Below are 16,618 nucleotides of genomic sequence, written 5' to 3'. Positions count from 1 at the left end.
CAAAGCAGAGAAGATGTGTTATTACTAACGAGGTTAATAGCTTTAATTCTGTCCATGGAAATATGATAGAACTGTCAGCATTTAAAAGGACCCTGCTACACTTCTTCAGCATGGTCGGAAAACGCTACTGATCGGTAGTCTAGGCTTCCGGCAGCACACGGCCTCATATTGACAATTTTTAAAGTGATCAAGAAATCATTCCCTCTTCTTTAAACATATCAAAACACTACACCATATGCCTAAATTAACGGCTACTGGCTGATCCAAGCTTTGTGAGCTGCTCAGTAATTGAGGCCAACCCCCGCAGGCTCGTGATCAAAGTCAACTATGCGTTTGCGGGGAGGGGGGGACCAGAAAAAGGCTTAAGGTCATGAGGCGCACGTGATGTAACTTCTTTTTCTCGTGCCATCCCTCCCTGCTTAGCTTTGAGTGTAGCAATCAATACGAGAGAAAGCAATTACGGTGTGTGACTCTGCTTGCACCTGACGGATTTTAGAAATTTTGGTGGCAGTTGATTAGTGAAGCAATAAACTCACTTAATGAAGCCATTTGATGATTACTTGAAGGAGTGCTACAGGGCCCCTTTAAAAGAAAATAGTGGGCTACTTGGTGACCCAAATTGCATCAAAGAAGCAGCACACTTGAAAAGAAGACACGCTTTCTCACACCAGTGCATGTCGTCTTTTGTAAGTGTTTGAATGAACTTTTTTGACAGGAGCGCTACTTCTTCCATGTTGTCAGCATATTTCTCGTTCACGGCCAAAACCTTGTGAAATGATATGAACATGTAGTGTTGCCAGTCGGTATTGTCAGCATGATGTGTCATTCAAGACCAAAGAGTACATGGTGTACATGGCCAGAGCTTCATCAACCCAGCGAACAGAAGCAGTCATGTTGCTATTTCATAAGAATATGCTTACGAATTCACTCCAACTTTTTAATGCAATGTCACTCAAAAGTACTAGAAAAATATTCTAGAAATATTCTAAAAATATTTGTTTCGATGTGTACTCACACTTCAATATATGAGTTAGCTTAGCACCCAAAATTTTGCTATTCATACAGTTGTAATAAACATTTCTAGTAAACAAAAATAGGTTTTGTACATTTATAGGGGCTTTGTTTGGCTAATGTGTGACAAGTTTTTCTGTTTTTTTTTTCACCAGTAATAAATGGTCTTGTTATTCACTGTGCATGGCTTATTTACAAGTGAATTATAATAAAAAAAAATCTCACATTATAGCAGTTCATAGTTCACCGTAGCAAGATATGCTGTTTAACAGACTAGACTACTCCTACCATGTCTGGTGAATACTACATGACATGTCACCTTAGACGACGACAACAACAACAAAGTGTGCGCGCGACTGCACTGGCACTGTGGCACGAGCGCGAGCCTTGAGCCAAACGCAGGCTTGTGGTGACTCCAATGCCTGAGGTATGCTGTTAGCTTGTTCATGCTTCCTGTAGTTAAGTCAAGTCATCTACAACCACAAGCGGCTGTACAGATGTAACAGTTGGTGACCAGGAAGAATGGAATCATCGGCCCTCCACCAGTGTCAAGGAAATGACATGGCGACGCTTGACTTTGGTTAGCTACTTAAATTCAGTGGCAGCTCTGGCTTCTGGAGATCCTGGTATGGGAGGCCACATTTCTTCAAGGCTAATGACGTTATGGACATTTTGAAGAAACGTGCTTATCTGCCAACGCTGCACCGGGAACTGACAGATGGCATCGTCTGTGCCCTCATCCAACGCAAGCAGCCTAACCGGGTAAGCTACGAGGACATAGTTGAGAAGGCTCACTTTGACTTACAATCATCTGAGGTCTTTTGCAGGGCACAGTTCCAACGATGTGGCCAATGGCAGGGCGAAACAGTCAGTGATTACGTCACGGCACTCAAGAAGCTATTGGCAGATTGCAACTTCGTGACAAGTGCAGACACTACGGGGAATCCGACAATGCTGCCTCTGGACGTAATGCTGAGTGATCGTTTCATTTGCAGTCTTTGAAATGAGCAGGCCCAGTAACAGCTGTTCGCAGAAAAGGACTTGATGTTCAAGAAAGCTTTCCACCTCACACTGCAGTGCAGGATGGCGCAGTGGAGAAACTCACTGGAGATGAGTTTGCTCTTTACCGACAACGAGTGACCCAATAGCGTTTCAGCGCGAGTGCATCCCACTTGAATCACGGCTCATCATAGTGAGCTTGGCACAATTCCATGCTATGGCACTTCTGCATGCTGGTCACCGACGCATGGTAGCCCCGAAGAAATACGCAAGGAGCTAGGTATGGTGGCCCGGAATTGACAACGTAATCGAGGAAACGGTGTGACAGTGCTGCGAATGCCTTTCAACGCAGAAGAGCCCCCCTAAAGCTCTTATTTCTCTCTGGGACCGTCCCCAGACATTATAGAACACTGTGCATGTTGACTTGGCGGGGACACTACTTGGGTGCATCTACTTGGTTGTTGTGAATGCATACACAAAGTGGGTCAAAGTCCGGCACATGACGCAAACAACATACGCCGATGTCATCGACGTGTTCCAAAGCCTCTTCACAACGTTTGGCATTCCCCAAGTGGTTATCTTCGAAAAAAAAAACTTCATCTCCAACGAGACGAAGCAGTACTATGCGACAAACGGCATACAGGCTGTAACTTTACCATGGTACCACCCTGCAACAAACGGCCAGACAAGACGCTATGCGGCGCAGCTGAAAATAGCCCTGATGAGGGATGCAAACTGTGAGGATGCTGACACCCCCTGTAAAGTTGTTTGCACCGCGTGGCGCACGTGTCTCACGCAGAAGCCGTATTTCGGGGGTCACAACTATTCAGCGGTAGGTGGCGTGTTCGCGAGCATTGAACACACCTATCATATCATGGTTAGATCAGTAGCCCCGGTGGTGACCCCTGGCGGCACGAAAGTTGAGCGAGGCTCGTTGTACGTGGCAGTTGGCTTGCACGGTTGTCTCTCGCATGGGTTCCTGGTGCACGGCACCATGGGCCATCCTGCCAGGGGCCCATGTGGTGAGTCAAGCGTTGGCGCTGCCGCCTTGTATTTGTTATGCCGCTGAGTGTTGCGTAATTATGTGCAAGGTTGTTTTCGCGTGTTTGAACACAATTGATGTATAATTTTTCGGCTGACGATATCGTCGTTCTAAAGTAATTAAATAAAAATGTGCATTGTTTCGTTTGTTCCGACAACGTCTGCTGTGTCCGTTCACTTCAAGAGACCCCACATTTTGAGACCCCACAAGACAAGTACATACGGTGCCAAATTGCAAGATATCTGCACACCTGCCAAGTTCAAGGATTCTGAATCTTGCAGATTTCCGCAATGGGGCAGGGCTGAATTATTTGCCCTTATTTTTTTTCGGTAAAAAAAAAACCCAATGACAAAAAAAATCGCGAAAAACAAGAGGGGGTGGGGAGGGGGGTCTCAATCGCAAGCACCAACATCAGCATTGCAGTCTTATAGTCGCCGAACACACAAGGCTGGGCTTTCCCACTAAAGTGAGAGTCTCAAAGTATCAACACAACCAGCACAATATATTTCTGTTAAAACAAAAACAACTAGCATATGTCTTCCTGGGACACATGTGAACGAACGGGACGGCGCAGCTCGCTGTCGCAAAAGCACAGGTCAAAGCTATGCTTCCTACTAGATTGTTTTGACAGGAATGCCAAAACTCATCTGGCCCCGTTTTATTGCGACAGCAATCATATGAACATTCTAGGCTGGTTTTTCGTCATCACCACAGACATTCACCGTATATGTAAACCTATTTATATACATATATATGAACAATCAAGACAGAAAAAAAAAGCCACCCGTGCTTGGCGCCCAGCTTGCCGCAATCCGCTGACGTGCGCTTATCTCTCACGCATATTTTGTCCCGCAGATGGGGGGGTTGATGCTGGTGGGCGCGCGATTATTTTTTGGTGGGGAGAATCGTGTGCCTTCGGCTTTCACTGGATCGATCGCGTTAGTTGTCGGGCCCACAGAGGTCACTTCTGTCTTTGCACAGGCTTCCTTTGTGAAAAGAGCGTGCTTTTCATACGCAGCAAGGTATAACAACAGGGACACTTGTTAGTTTGTGTGCCTGTGATTATGTATCCTGCATCGTTTTTGTTTAAACAGCGCATTACAAGTAGAGTGGTAAAGGTTGTTAGTTTTGTGTATCGTTTTCGTGCGTCATTTTTTCCTGAGCAGGGCGCTGCACTTTTCGATCTGCTTGCCGTTTTCAGCGTGACATTCCAAGCTGTTGCTGTCGCATTCATTGCTTTGCCCTTGCGGCGAAATTGACTTTTTTTTTAACGTATTCACTGCCTTTAATCTACAGATGCACACCCTTAGAGCTCGTAGACCGCTATCACATAGCCGTGACCATGGTTTTGTGCGCGGTGGTTGCGGCAAATTGTAGTTCCGTTTACAATCCCCTTGCGCTTGGCTGCGCACGTGTCTTCAAAACTAAGTCGTTTTATGCCATCGACAGTTGCATCTGCCGCAGTTTTGTTTGCAGAGTTTGCAGAAAGCAGCGTTGCTTTGACTGGTTGAGCGCACACTTCCGGGGTTCTGTCAGTTACGTCGTCGCTTACATGCTCTTGTTAAGCGCGACTGCAGTTCGTCCATAGCGGTCGTGGCAACGACAATCACACGCACTTGAGAAGACAGTATGTGCGCCAATCGCACGCATACTTTTGAAGCTTCGAGTAAGCTGCTGCTGGCCTTCATTCGACGGTTTCTGTACTAAAGTTCGTATCACCCGCCGCGATTAGGAAATGTGTTTGGCTGGGGAATTTCACAAATTCATATCTGTTGCGGTTTCGCATCGCTGAGGTTCCACTGTATGTTTACATGAACGCCTCTTAAACTCATTTATAATAAAATGGGGTATGTTTGAAAAGCCAAGAGCAGATTGAGCCTGGAGCTGCTTTTTTGCCAATGCAGCCAGATAACAAACAGAAATCCTGGGGATTTTCATGACAACCGTACAAACGGAAGAAATGGCGGAAATCCGGGAAGCTCCCAGCCAATCCGGAACACTTGGCAGGTATGTATCTGTATTGGTAACAAACGACGACACACATTGCTACAGGAATGACACATGCGAGAGCGATGTTTGGATGATAACTGCTCTGGCCTCTCTATCTTATCACGTGGGAGGCGGATAAAAAAATTCCTGAGAGCCAGGAGGCACTGACAAAATCGCGCCGCTTTGAAGTAGGAGGGAGAGTGCTTATCCAGCAGTTTTTGAAAAAAATGAACAGGACTAAAGGCGGTATACTGCGCTGCATTGCACCACGATCCTGGCTTGTAAAAAGCAACCACAGAATGGTTTCACGTTATCTTAACCACATGATGCAAACGAGCCGGACCGGATAAACAACCCAATCGCCAACTGATTGTAGCGCAACAGACGATCTGTTGGACACAAGCCTACACCAGAAGAGACGCTTTCGAGCTCTGCTGCTCAGCAGCCTGACTCGCCCAAGATACAGGACAACACTCTTAGACACAACGCCAGAAGAGACGCCTTCGAGCTCAGCTGCTCAATGGCCTGACTCGCCCGAGATGCAAAACGACATTCCCAGACGAACGTAGATGTCAAAGGCTGTGAGCCCCCGGCAACTGCGACCACCAGAGGTTAGGCGACCTCCAGACCGCTATTTTTTAAAATCCTCCTTGACTTCGTCTAAGGGAGGAAGAGTTGACATGCCACCTTGGAAAACAACAACGAAGTGCACGCGCCACTGCACTGGCGCTGTGGCACGAGAACGTACCTTGTGTTGAACACGGGCTTGTAGTGACTCCAATGCTGAGCTACGCTGTCAACTTGTTCATGTTTCCTGTAGTTAAATTGTCTACAGCCACAAGCAGCTGTACAAGTGTATCAGTACATCAGCTATATAGTAGTAACAACATTGATAGACAAATTAGGATAAATGCGTGCCACGTCTCTGCCCAGAAACATTTATGTTCACCACATATGTTCTCAGCATTCTTGTACTAGCATGGCCATAGGTGACTAAATATTTATTCAGGGCACAATTCTGTACACATTCTGTAACAAACAAAAATGTTCTATCTTGTTGTATGGGACTGTCCCAAACCACCATATGATTATGAGGGACGCATGATCGGTTGAAGAGAGGGAAGGATACGGTGGGAAGGCGACCTTGAAAACCGAAACACACGGGAAGAAGGCAGGTCGGGTAGCTTGCTTGAAAGGCCCGCAAAACACGCAACTCGCGCGTAGAAAAACTTGCAAAGAGTGCCTGTGCGCGCCGCGGTGTCCCATGCATCGGCGGCCGTGGTCAAAGAATTGTTTTGTTGCACCAGCGGGTTTGCGTGGCCTCACCGACTTTGATCTTTCGAGATTTATTCCGCGCTAATTAACAGCCGTTTTTACGCTTCCGCACGCGTGCGAAGGGCATGCTGAGCCGAGTGCGAAGTGAGTGAGAACAGGTCCTAAACATGAAACGAATCGCGAATTATGAGTCGGTGTGGTAGAGCATGCACATGCACTAGAACGATACGATAAGACAAGACGCAGACAATCGGTTAGTCGGTGGCCGACGATGTCGGCAAATGGTCTGGTCACTCCAGGCCGGTGACGCCAATGACAGTGCCAGCGATCAAAAACAGGGGAGATGGCCGACTAGTCTTTGAAAGATTGGTGACGGTGTTAAAACACGCCCCCCTCCGTCCTTTGACACCCCGCAAAAGCGGGGGGGACAAAGGACAAAAGGGTGCGTAATAAAAAGCGGTCGGGGAGAGCGGCAACTAGAGGGGCGCGGAGGCAGGATCAGCGTTTAACAATAAGAATCTATGGGCACCTCGCCGATGCCTGATCGGTGGTCGAAAGTGGTTTCCCGGGAAGTCAGGAGAGCCACGGCTGCTGGATGAAAGAACGCACGGGTGCTTTTTCATCCAGCGGCCAAGGCAGAGCGCCAACTCCATTTGCTGTAACCGAACGATGGCGCTCGGAGACGTTCATTGTAAGTGCGATTTTGTGCCATTGAAACAATGTATATTTTCACGGTCATGCGGATATTGTTCATTTTAAGTGAAAGTTCGTTTTAATTGGGGCCGTTATATGTGGGCTTCACTGTAGCCTTATTCACCTGCTTCAGCCAACTTTGGAGAAAAAGAGGATTACTCTGCTTTGCAGATCCTGATAGCAAAATTGTTCATAAAATGAAATTTCTCACCTTCTGAACTCGATTCTCGTTTCTGCTCCGTGTAGTAGCGGGCTTCCACCAATTGTGCTTCTATTCTCTGGCACAAACCGACCAGGGCATTGATTCGGCACTCTTTGCTCTGTTTTAGAGAGAAAGAAGCACCAACAAATAAGTTTTTCAGGTCAGCGATTAGTTTAGTATATACTATTTTCTTGATTGATATGCTGGGTTCAACGTTCCAAAACATATACTACTATTTTCTAATGAAACGTGGAATATGAGATGTTGAAGGTACATACTCTCAAGGAACATCCGTAATCTTCACCAAAATAATGCAATGACCACCAAGAGCTTTTTTATTCTACCATGTAGAAGTTAAAATAGGTTAAACCAACACACCCACTAACTTCTCTCAAGTCTGTTACCCCCGAAATTTAGGTGGCAAAAGTAATTCTCAGACATGTAAGAAGCTGAGACCCGCCTCATCAGCCTCAAGGTTGATTGATATGTGAGGTTTAACGTCCCAAAACCACCATGTGATTATGAAAGACGCCGTAGTGGAGGGCTCCGGAAATTCTGACCACCAGGGGTTCTTTACCGTGTGGCCAAATCTGACCCCACGGGCCTACAACATTTCCACCTCCATCGGAAATGCAGCAGCTGCAGCCGGGATTCGATCCCGCGACCTGCGGGGCTTATCAGCCTAAAGGTAGTTGGAAATATGGAATCAACGTCACAGCTGTACAACGACTGCAGAGGCAGAGTCAAGTAATGCGAAACAGTAGTGAACGAAGTTGTTCTGACACAAGGCTTGTGCGAATAAACTAATGCTTCGAATATTCGAACGAATAGTTGAGTATTCGAATTCGCTTCGATTCGAACTTAAATTATTGATATTTCCGAAGTATTCGCAATGAACGAATAAATGTATATTAATTCGCAGGTCACTATGTAGAGGTGGTTTTATTGCAATGTAGGAGTGCTAAACAGTGAAAGCACCTACTTAAAGAACATTTGCTTTGCCGTGAAGCCTTCCTTCAACTTAAAGGGGCCTTGCAACAATAACTGAACATGGTCAGAAAATGCTGCCGATCGGTAGCTGAGGCTACTAAAAACACGCGAGGCAAATATTGTAGCACAGTACATGGCCTGTAATTCACAGTAAAATTTTGAAGCTAAAAACTGCTTTCTTTCCTCAGGAAGTGACACTGCAAGCTCAAAAATCACTTGTCACAGCCTAGAAGAAATATATGGCTCTGGTCACAGGCATTGGCTGATTTGAGCATGGTGCACTTGTCGTTACCGGGATCGCCGCTTGTCCATGAGTATGTGTGCGATCGCACTGAAATGCCGCGTATTCGAAGGAAAAAAAAAAAGGTGCTCAAGGTCATGAGGTGCGTGTGGAGTACTTTGTTTCGCCGTGCCATTCCTCCCTGCTTAGCTTCCAGCTATTTCATCAAGATGAGAAGAGAGAATGCAATTGCATCGTGTGCCAATTTTTTGAGCTCTGCTCATACTGGACTGATTCTAGAAACTTTGCTGCAGTAAATTTGTGAGGCAATAAGCATGTTTACTGGCTCCATGGCTACTTGAAAAAGTGTTGCAGGGCCCCTTTAAAGAAGCATGTTACCCTTAAATCAATTCTTCATTTTATTAAGATTATTATGACAGCTTATATAATCCTAGTATAATAGATTTTAAAACATTAAGTATCTCACAGGTTATCACTCGCATCCTACCGAAACTACTACTCAAGGTTGTTTTGACTTTCTTTGAACGAAAAAAATAAATGGCTTTTGCATAAAGACCCTGTTTGAATTTAAAATAAATATTGCACAGGTTAGTTTTGTCATAATAAATATTTTCTTTTTTTTTATATGTCAAACATACCATTCGAATTCAATTCAAAATTATTCGATCGAAATCACAATTCGCTTCGAACTGGAAATTCTCTATTCGCACAAGCCTACCTGACACGCTTGCTTAGCTGGTGGATATTATCTTCTTTTGCTGAATGCCCGGTTTAACCCCTGTGGTTAGATGCTTTATTAAATCAGAGAAATTTCATACATTAAATCTCAAAGAACTCCATTGTATAATTGCAAAAGAAACAGCAGGAAAGACAGAGCACAAGAAAAAGCACAACACAAACAATAACACTGCCTTATAACAAAGTGTATTCGTCAACACCATGCTTGCAACATATATTTACGCAGTCGTAAATGAAAGAAAGAAGGAACAGTGATAAACAATGGTAAAAACAATGAGAAAAAGGACAAACTACCAGCACATTTTTTGCGTCCTCCCTTTTCTTGAGCTCCATCTTTTGCGCTGTTTTGTTTCCAATATGTCGTACCAACATGTCCAAGCATACACTTTAGCTCCATTGTGCAAAGCAACGAAAAGATAAAAGAAGCTTCTGTGGTTTGAAATTACATTGCGATAACACTGACGCTTTACTGCAGCACCGACCTGTAGCTGCTCTTTGTGGATGGCTTCCATGCGTTCAAGCTGCTCTTTGAGGTCACGAACCTTAGCGTCCTGAAAAGAAGAAAAAAAGACAGTTATGTCACCTAACTGAACAGGGGTGGAACACTAATCTACAACAATCCACTTAAAAGCAGCTGCTGCACAATAACTTGCGTACCCTGCTTGAAACAGTTGACTCCAGCTGCTTCACCCGACAGCTTAGTGATTCCACTTGGTTTTGTTTGACTTCCAGCTGGTGCTTCATACCTGAAAAGCAGAACAAAAGCAGCTCAGGTTTCCTGTTAATGACATACTCTGGACTGCCATTTCACTTAAACTCAGAGGCTCATTTATCCAAACAGGAAATTTAAATCTTGCACAGCCACATGTGCTGAAACCATAGGTCCGCGAGGAAAAAAGAAAAAAAAAAAAAAGCACTCAATCCGACTCACACTGACCAAATTTTTTTCAACCGGGCTTACACGAGCTCAAAATCACCAAAATATCACTCACGCGTATTCACTCTGACTCAATCCGAGTCTGAGTCAGTCCGAATGAATAGACTCATGTGTGAGTGTGCTGACCTGTGGCTCAAACATGATGGCAGTGGTCATCAAAATAGTGATAACTGTATGTTCCACATGCAGCAGAAAGTTCATGCCAAGTAATTCTGAAATCGACAAAGAAATACTAGACATCTCCTTTTTGCACAAACACACACACACATATCCACATCACACACAGATACGATGTCACAGCAGATGCACAACTACTTACCTCTTCATGTACAAGTTTACAGCCAAGCTCAAAGCAATGAGCTCCTGAGAAAAAGGCAGCACAGTGTTTGGCCCAGCAAGACTCTTCAATCTGCTGACTACTGTTAATGTGATAGAGTTGTCTACAGCTACACCCAGACTTGCTTCATTACTACACCCCCTGAATTCAAAACAGAAGTTACCTTTGCTGAATACCTCAAGCAGAGTTCAGCTGCAGCGACACAATAGAAACTATGCCATCACTTCGGATTGTAGTAGCTGGGCTGCCAAGGCCTCCCCACTGCATGCTAATAGACTGCTGTAGAACAGCAGTCCATGAAACAAAAAATAGGCAGGGGAGGGGAGGTAACTTTCTTCACAATCTCTCCATTTTTTTACCCTCATATACCACCAAGACTTGCAGGAGTGCATTGTCATTACGACTACAGTGAACGTGAAATAGAGTACATCAAGCAGTTGCGAAATCTCCTAGACTATCTTTTTATTAGGCTTGTGCAAAAATTCAAACACTATGAATATTCAAATGAATATTAACATATTCAAATGTAAATTAATAAAAATTTCAAAGAATTACGAATAAACAAATAGATGCTATACCATAGATACACCCATTAAGAAGAATTCCGCACTGCCGTGAAGCCCAACTTCAAATTTAAACCAACATATCTTCACATCTATCCTTCCTTTTTTAAAATTTAAAAGCTTGTTATGATGGCTTATACGCTCTAAGTATAGTAAATTTGAAAATGTAACATATTTTACAAGTAATCACTCGCATTCCACCCAAATTCATGTTCTGCTACAATTAAAAGCTGCTTCCACTTCCTTTGGAAAAAAAAAAAAATAGTTGTTTTAATTTTTTGAAAATATTGTGCCAGTTAGTTGGGTAATGAGAATTATGCTCATTTTTCTTTATATGTGACAAATACTATTCAAATTTGATGTGAAATAATTGGAACCAAACAACTAGTCACTTAAGATCTGAAATTTACTATTCACACAAGCCTAATTTTATATATAAAATATTCTACATATAGAATTACAGTCAACGTCCGATTTTCCGGACCCTTGATTGATATGTGGGGTTTAACATCCCAAAACCACGATATGATTATGAGAGACGCCGTAGTGGAGGGCTCCGGAAATTTTGACCACCTGGGGTTCTTTAACGTGCACCCAAATCTGAGCACACGGGCCTACAGCATTTCCGCCTCCATCAAAAATGCAGCCGCCGCAGCCGGGATTCGATCCAGCGACCTGCGGGTCAGCAGCCGAGTACCTTAGCCACTAGACCACCCCGGCGGGGTTTCCTGGACCCTCAAGGAACCCTCGAAAACGTTCGAAAAATTCGGAAAAACGAATGCAGGTGAAAACGCACCTTTTTCTAAAGGTATTTTTCGCTGACGGGGAGGGTAACGACCGGAGTACAAGATTCCCAATGCAATTCATCCGTTTAAGTGGCTTTGAAAAGAGCCGTCTATAAATAAATGAATAAGATGACATGGCCGGCACTACCCCATAGGTCAGCACTTGAGCGCAAAGAAGTCGCCTATTTTCTTTTGCACGGCGTTTCGCTTGGCCGCGATCATGTCTGCCTCAATTTCAGTCAACGTCATGTTGCCGCTGTACACTGATGACAGTGTCATCCGTGAACGCGTCAACTCCGAGCTCGTTGGCTGTGTAGAGATGGCTGTTCGTTCTCGGTGTTTGAGTCATCGGAATCCTCCGTAAATTTCATCATCGGTCAAGTCCGCAGATAGCTCGAGCTCTTTGTCAGCGTCGGCAAAGCCCTCAAAGGTTATCCCGGCTGGAATCGACATGCCGGCAGGGCACAGAACGTCGAAGGCAACATCCACGGATGGCAGTTCGTCACACACGCTGTCCACCTGGGGCGAGACGACCGTATCGGTGTTGAGTGTGAAGCCCACATGGCGAAAACAGTTCCGCAGAGTCTCTTGCATAACCACGATTCCGCTAGCATGCCGACGGCAGACCTGAGGTCAACAGCGTAGCTTTTCCCATCATGAGCCTACGAGGGGGCTTTGTGCGTTTCGAAGGTGCGGACGAAGATGGAGCAGTCAGCGCCATCACTGTAAACGGCGAATCCGCTCGACGAAATGCGCAGCACGAAACAGCTAGAAACTCGGTGCATGCTGAAGGTCGGGAAACGTGATCACTGCAGATAGCGTGCAGCAGCAAACGATCAACCGCAGACATGACCGTACAGCTGACAAAACAACACGTGAACGAACACAGTGAGGTTTGGCTTGGCTAAGCCGCTGAGCCACGGCTTGCAACACACATGCAGTTTCGAGTTTACGGTAGCCGCGGCGCGGTGCGGTGGTTGGCGGCGGTGCTGCTGGCCATACTATAGCCTCCTTTATACTGGCCATACCTGCGATGCGAGTATGGCAGGTTGGAGGACATGAAAAGAGCCAAAACGGCGGCGTCGGTGGTGACTTTGTGTCGGTGGTTAACAGTAAATAGTCCGGGAAATTGGATGCTGAAGGCTATAAGCGCCCGGAATTTCGGACATTTTAATACATTGACTCTAAGGGGAACTTGACGGAGCCACGGATGAGTCCGGGAAATCGGGCATGTCCCGAATTTTGGCCGTCCGATAAATCGGAAGTCGACTGTACATACACGATGAACTTTCTTAATATCGACCCCCTTCAGATTCAACACATCCGGATTTGAGCATAAATATGAGTGACACATTATACTAGCTAGAACACAGAGTTCCCAACGTCGCAGGCCTTGGTCCCCAACCCTTGGTTCTCTAGACTTGAAGATGTACTTCAGTCATTCGTCCGTAGCACTGAATGACCACGAAATTGACATGCTAAACAAGATGAGATGGTTCAATGTTTCTGTTAATGGTTTTATTATTTTCATGTAAAGAAATATACTAAGCCGTTCTGCTCATGCGCCGTGATCATGAGGTGCTGTATTAAGTATATATTGTTTTCTTATCGAATAAAGATCAGTTGACAGCCTGCACTGGTCCTCGTCAACCTTTTGTTTGTGTCTTTGTGTTGTGTGCGCAAAAGTTTCATTATGCAGCCAAACCAACCAGCCCACGTTCGCGTATTATAGTAATTCGTGGTTCCCAAGCAACCTATGTGCGGTCCTACATCCTGAAAAGTGTGAATGAAGATTGGCCACATAAATTTTTTAGTGAAAGCATGCAACAGCCCCTGAGAGAAAAGAAGCAGAAAAAAAAAAGTCCAGGCTTGCACAGAATTCAACTCAGTCACAGTGTAAGGTGGAGGAGGAGCCTACCGTTGGACACCACAACTGTATGCAATGCTAACTGCAAGTATTAGCCTTGTGCGAATAGTAAATTTTAGATTCAAGGCGAATTCGAAATGAATAGAGATTTTGATCAAATGATTTCAAAACGAATTCGAATGGTATGTATGACATATAATAAAAAAAGAGGAATATTTATCATGACTTAACTAACCTGCAGAATATTTCTTTTGAATTGAAATAGGGGCTCCATGCAAATGCCATTTTTCTTTCACTCAAAGGAAGCCGAAACAACTTTCAGTAGTAGTTTCGGTAGGATGCGAGTGATGATAACCTGTAAAATACTTGACGTTTTAAAATTTATTATACTTGGAGCCTATAAGCCGTCATAACAAGCTTAACAAAATGAATTGATTTGGGGCTAACATGTTCCTTTAAAAGGGCCCTGCAGCACTTTTTCAAGTAGCCATGGAGCCAGTAAACATGCTTATTGCCTCACAAATTCACCGCCGCAAAGTTTCTAGAATTAGTCTAGTACAAGCGGAGTTCCAAAAATTTGCCACACGCTGCAATTGCATTTTCTTTTCTCGTCCCGACGTAAAAGCTGGAAGTTAAGCAGAGAGGAATGTCACGACCAAAAAAAGTATGTCACAAGCACCTCGTGACCTTGAGTACATCTCTTCTTTTTCCTTCGAATACGTGGTTTTTCAGTGTGATCGTGCACGTACTCATGGACAAGCGGCGGCCTTCCCCGGTGGCCCCAGTAACGATGAGCGCGTCATGCTCAAATCAGCCAATGGCTCTGACAAGTGACTTTGGAGCTTGTAGTGTCATTTGCCGAGGAAAGAAAGCAATTTTAAACTTTGAAAATTTATTGTGAATTACAGACCGCGTGCTGCGCTATAATATTTGCCTCGCGTATTCTCGGTAGCCTCAACTACCAATCGGTAGCGTTTTCTGACCATGTTCAATAAGTGTTGCAGAGCCCCTTAAAATTTAAAGGAGGGCTTCGCGGCAAAGCAAATTTCCCCTGAGCAGGTGTTTTCACGGCTTAGTACTCCTACATTGCAGTGAAACGACCTTTACAAGCAGTGACATGCGGATTAATATACACCTATTCGTTCATTGCAAATACTTCGAAAATATTCGATAATTTAAATTCGAATCGAAGCGAATTTGAATACTCAACTATTCGTTCGAATATACGCACAAGCTTAGCAAATATTAAACATTGAAAGCAGAGGTTTAGAGTGTGTAAACAAACATACTTATGGGCGCTTTGTGCACAAACAGCATCTTGTGACGAACACACAGTTTGACACTATGGACACTTCGCTGTTTACAAACACATACAGAAGAGTCTCGATGATACAAATTGGTAGAGAGCACGTAAAATGTTCGTATCATCTTGGAGTTATAACAATAAAAAACAAGTTAAAGCTGATCATCAAGTTGAACAACATGATTCGCGTCAGCTACTTCTTCCTAAAAAAAAAAAAAAAAATCCATATTGTTCTTTTTACTTTCCTACTTTAACCGCCTCGCAATAAAGTGCCGCGGTTTCTTCACTCACGTTGCTGGTGCTTAAGGCACGCTCATACTAGGCATCAAACGAAGCGAAAGCAGCAAAACTTATTCAAAATAAACTCACTTCGCCGCTCAAGCGGCCGGAAAAATGTGTCATGAAGTCGACACGAAAAAAATCAGTCCTGGAGAATTCAAGCGAAAATGCCACAGCGGCCGCAAAACCACTTCTGTGCCCGTCAAAAATGTTCACATTTGTTCTGCCTCTTGTATACATGCCACCACCGCCACCTTCATCGCATGAAAATTTATTCCACTTTTGCTTGTTTCATGAGCATTGAAATTTGTACAAAGATCTAGTTATGCATGCAAAGCACTGAAAATAAACAGTCTAAACCTGTACAAACATTGTTTTGGGAGATACGCCAGAAAAAAACCACACGAGCGGACACACCGACAGCAGGCAGTGCAAAAGCGAGACACGTTAGGGCATGCCATCGTTTCTATGCATGCTGACTCTCTGCTGCTGCACCTTATTCTACTTCCAGTGTTCGCAGTGGTTGTAATACAAACCAAGCTCTCAATGAACGCGACCTTGTCAAGGCCATGAGCTTTGTCGTGCTGCACGGGTAGTTGGCGATTGTGCTGACGCAAGCCACCGCCAACCCCTTTGCCGGCTTGTTGAATTTGCGGCTCGTTGTTGACATAACATGGTTTGAGAGCTGCTGCAGCCGGTGTAGCCAAAGCCGTGAAGCGAAAAAGGCGATCTGCTATCGCGTGGCAAAAAAATTGGTCTCCGACCGATTGTCTCGCGCCGGCCTCGCGGCCTGGTTTTCCAGCCACTTAGGTGGCAAAACGAGGAAAATTCCGGTGAGTTTTGCTGCATTCTCTCCCTTCGAGGCCAAGTGTAAATGGGCCTTCCTCCCACAGAAAAGCCGCATTGCGCCGTTCGCGTGCAGTGATCAATTGCGTGTTCGTATCATCTGTGGTGGCTGGGAAAACCCTTCTTATAACACCGAATCACGGCATATTTTATATAATGTAGTACATCCAAAGCAACCTTAAAACTCGTATGATCGTGAAATTAGCATCAACCATAATTGTATCATTGAGATTCTACTGTATTTCAAGTAAGACCGTGGCGAGGTCATGGCAAACAACAGTAATGGCAGTCTGTTCACCGTTATTGAGGCCACGAAGGTTTCTGAGCTATCCGGGCTGCAAAAAAAAGCTATGGCCTGGCTGATGATTGTGGGAATTGAGAGCGCCCTCCTACCGGGCGCCTCATTCCCCAGCTGCCGCGCGCACCTACGGCATAGCCCGCGTGCGCATAAGCAAAGGCATCCGCCAAGATGGCTGCCAGGGCGCCTCTTGGTCTGGGCCAGTCAACCGTCGGCTCCTTCC

The 16,618-nt window shown here is 44.9% G+C and overlaps 1 protein-coding gene across 3 annotated transcripts in view; it reads right to left on the bottom strand.

Moving 5' to 3' along the window:
- Window positions 1-16,618, bottom strand: part of Tsc1 (tuberous sclerosis 1 protein hamartin) — a 118,280-nt gene that overhangs the window by 705 nt on the left and 100,957 nt on the right. For all 3 annotated transcript variants that reach the window (XM_037413361.2, XM_037413362.2, XM_075880055.1), the window contains 3 exons: window positions 9,838-9,926; window positions 9,663-9,731; window positions 7,221-7,329 (listed from right to left, as the gene is read on the bottom strand). In XM_037413361.2, the coding sequence (XP_037269258.2) occupies window positions 7,221-7,329; window positions 9,663-9,731; window positions 9,838-9,926 (267 nt within the window). The remainder of the gene's footprint in view (window positions 1-7,220; window positions 7,330-9,662; window positions 9,732-9,837; window positions 9,927-16,618) is intronic.

Source organism: Rhipicephalus microplus, chromosome X (genome assembly GCF_043290135.1).
Source record: "Rhipicephalus microplus isolate Deutch F79 chromosome X, USDA_Rmic, whole genome shotgun sequence".
Classification (NCBI taxonomy): domain Eukaryota; kingdom Metazoa; phylum Arthropoda; class Arachnida; order Ixodida; family Ixodidae; genus Rhipicephalus; species Rhipicephalus microplus.
The sequence above is the reverse complement of the archived record's forward strand: the minus strand, read 5'-3'. Positions and strand labels throughout refer to the sequence as shown.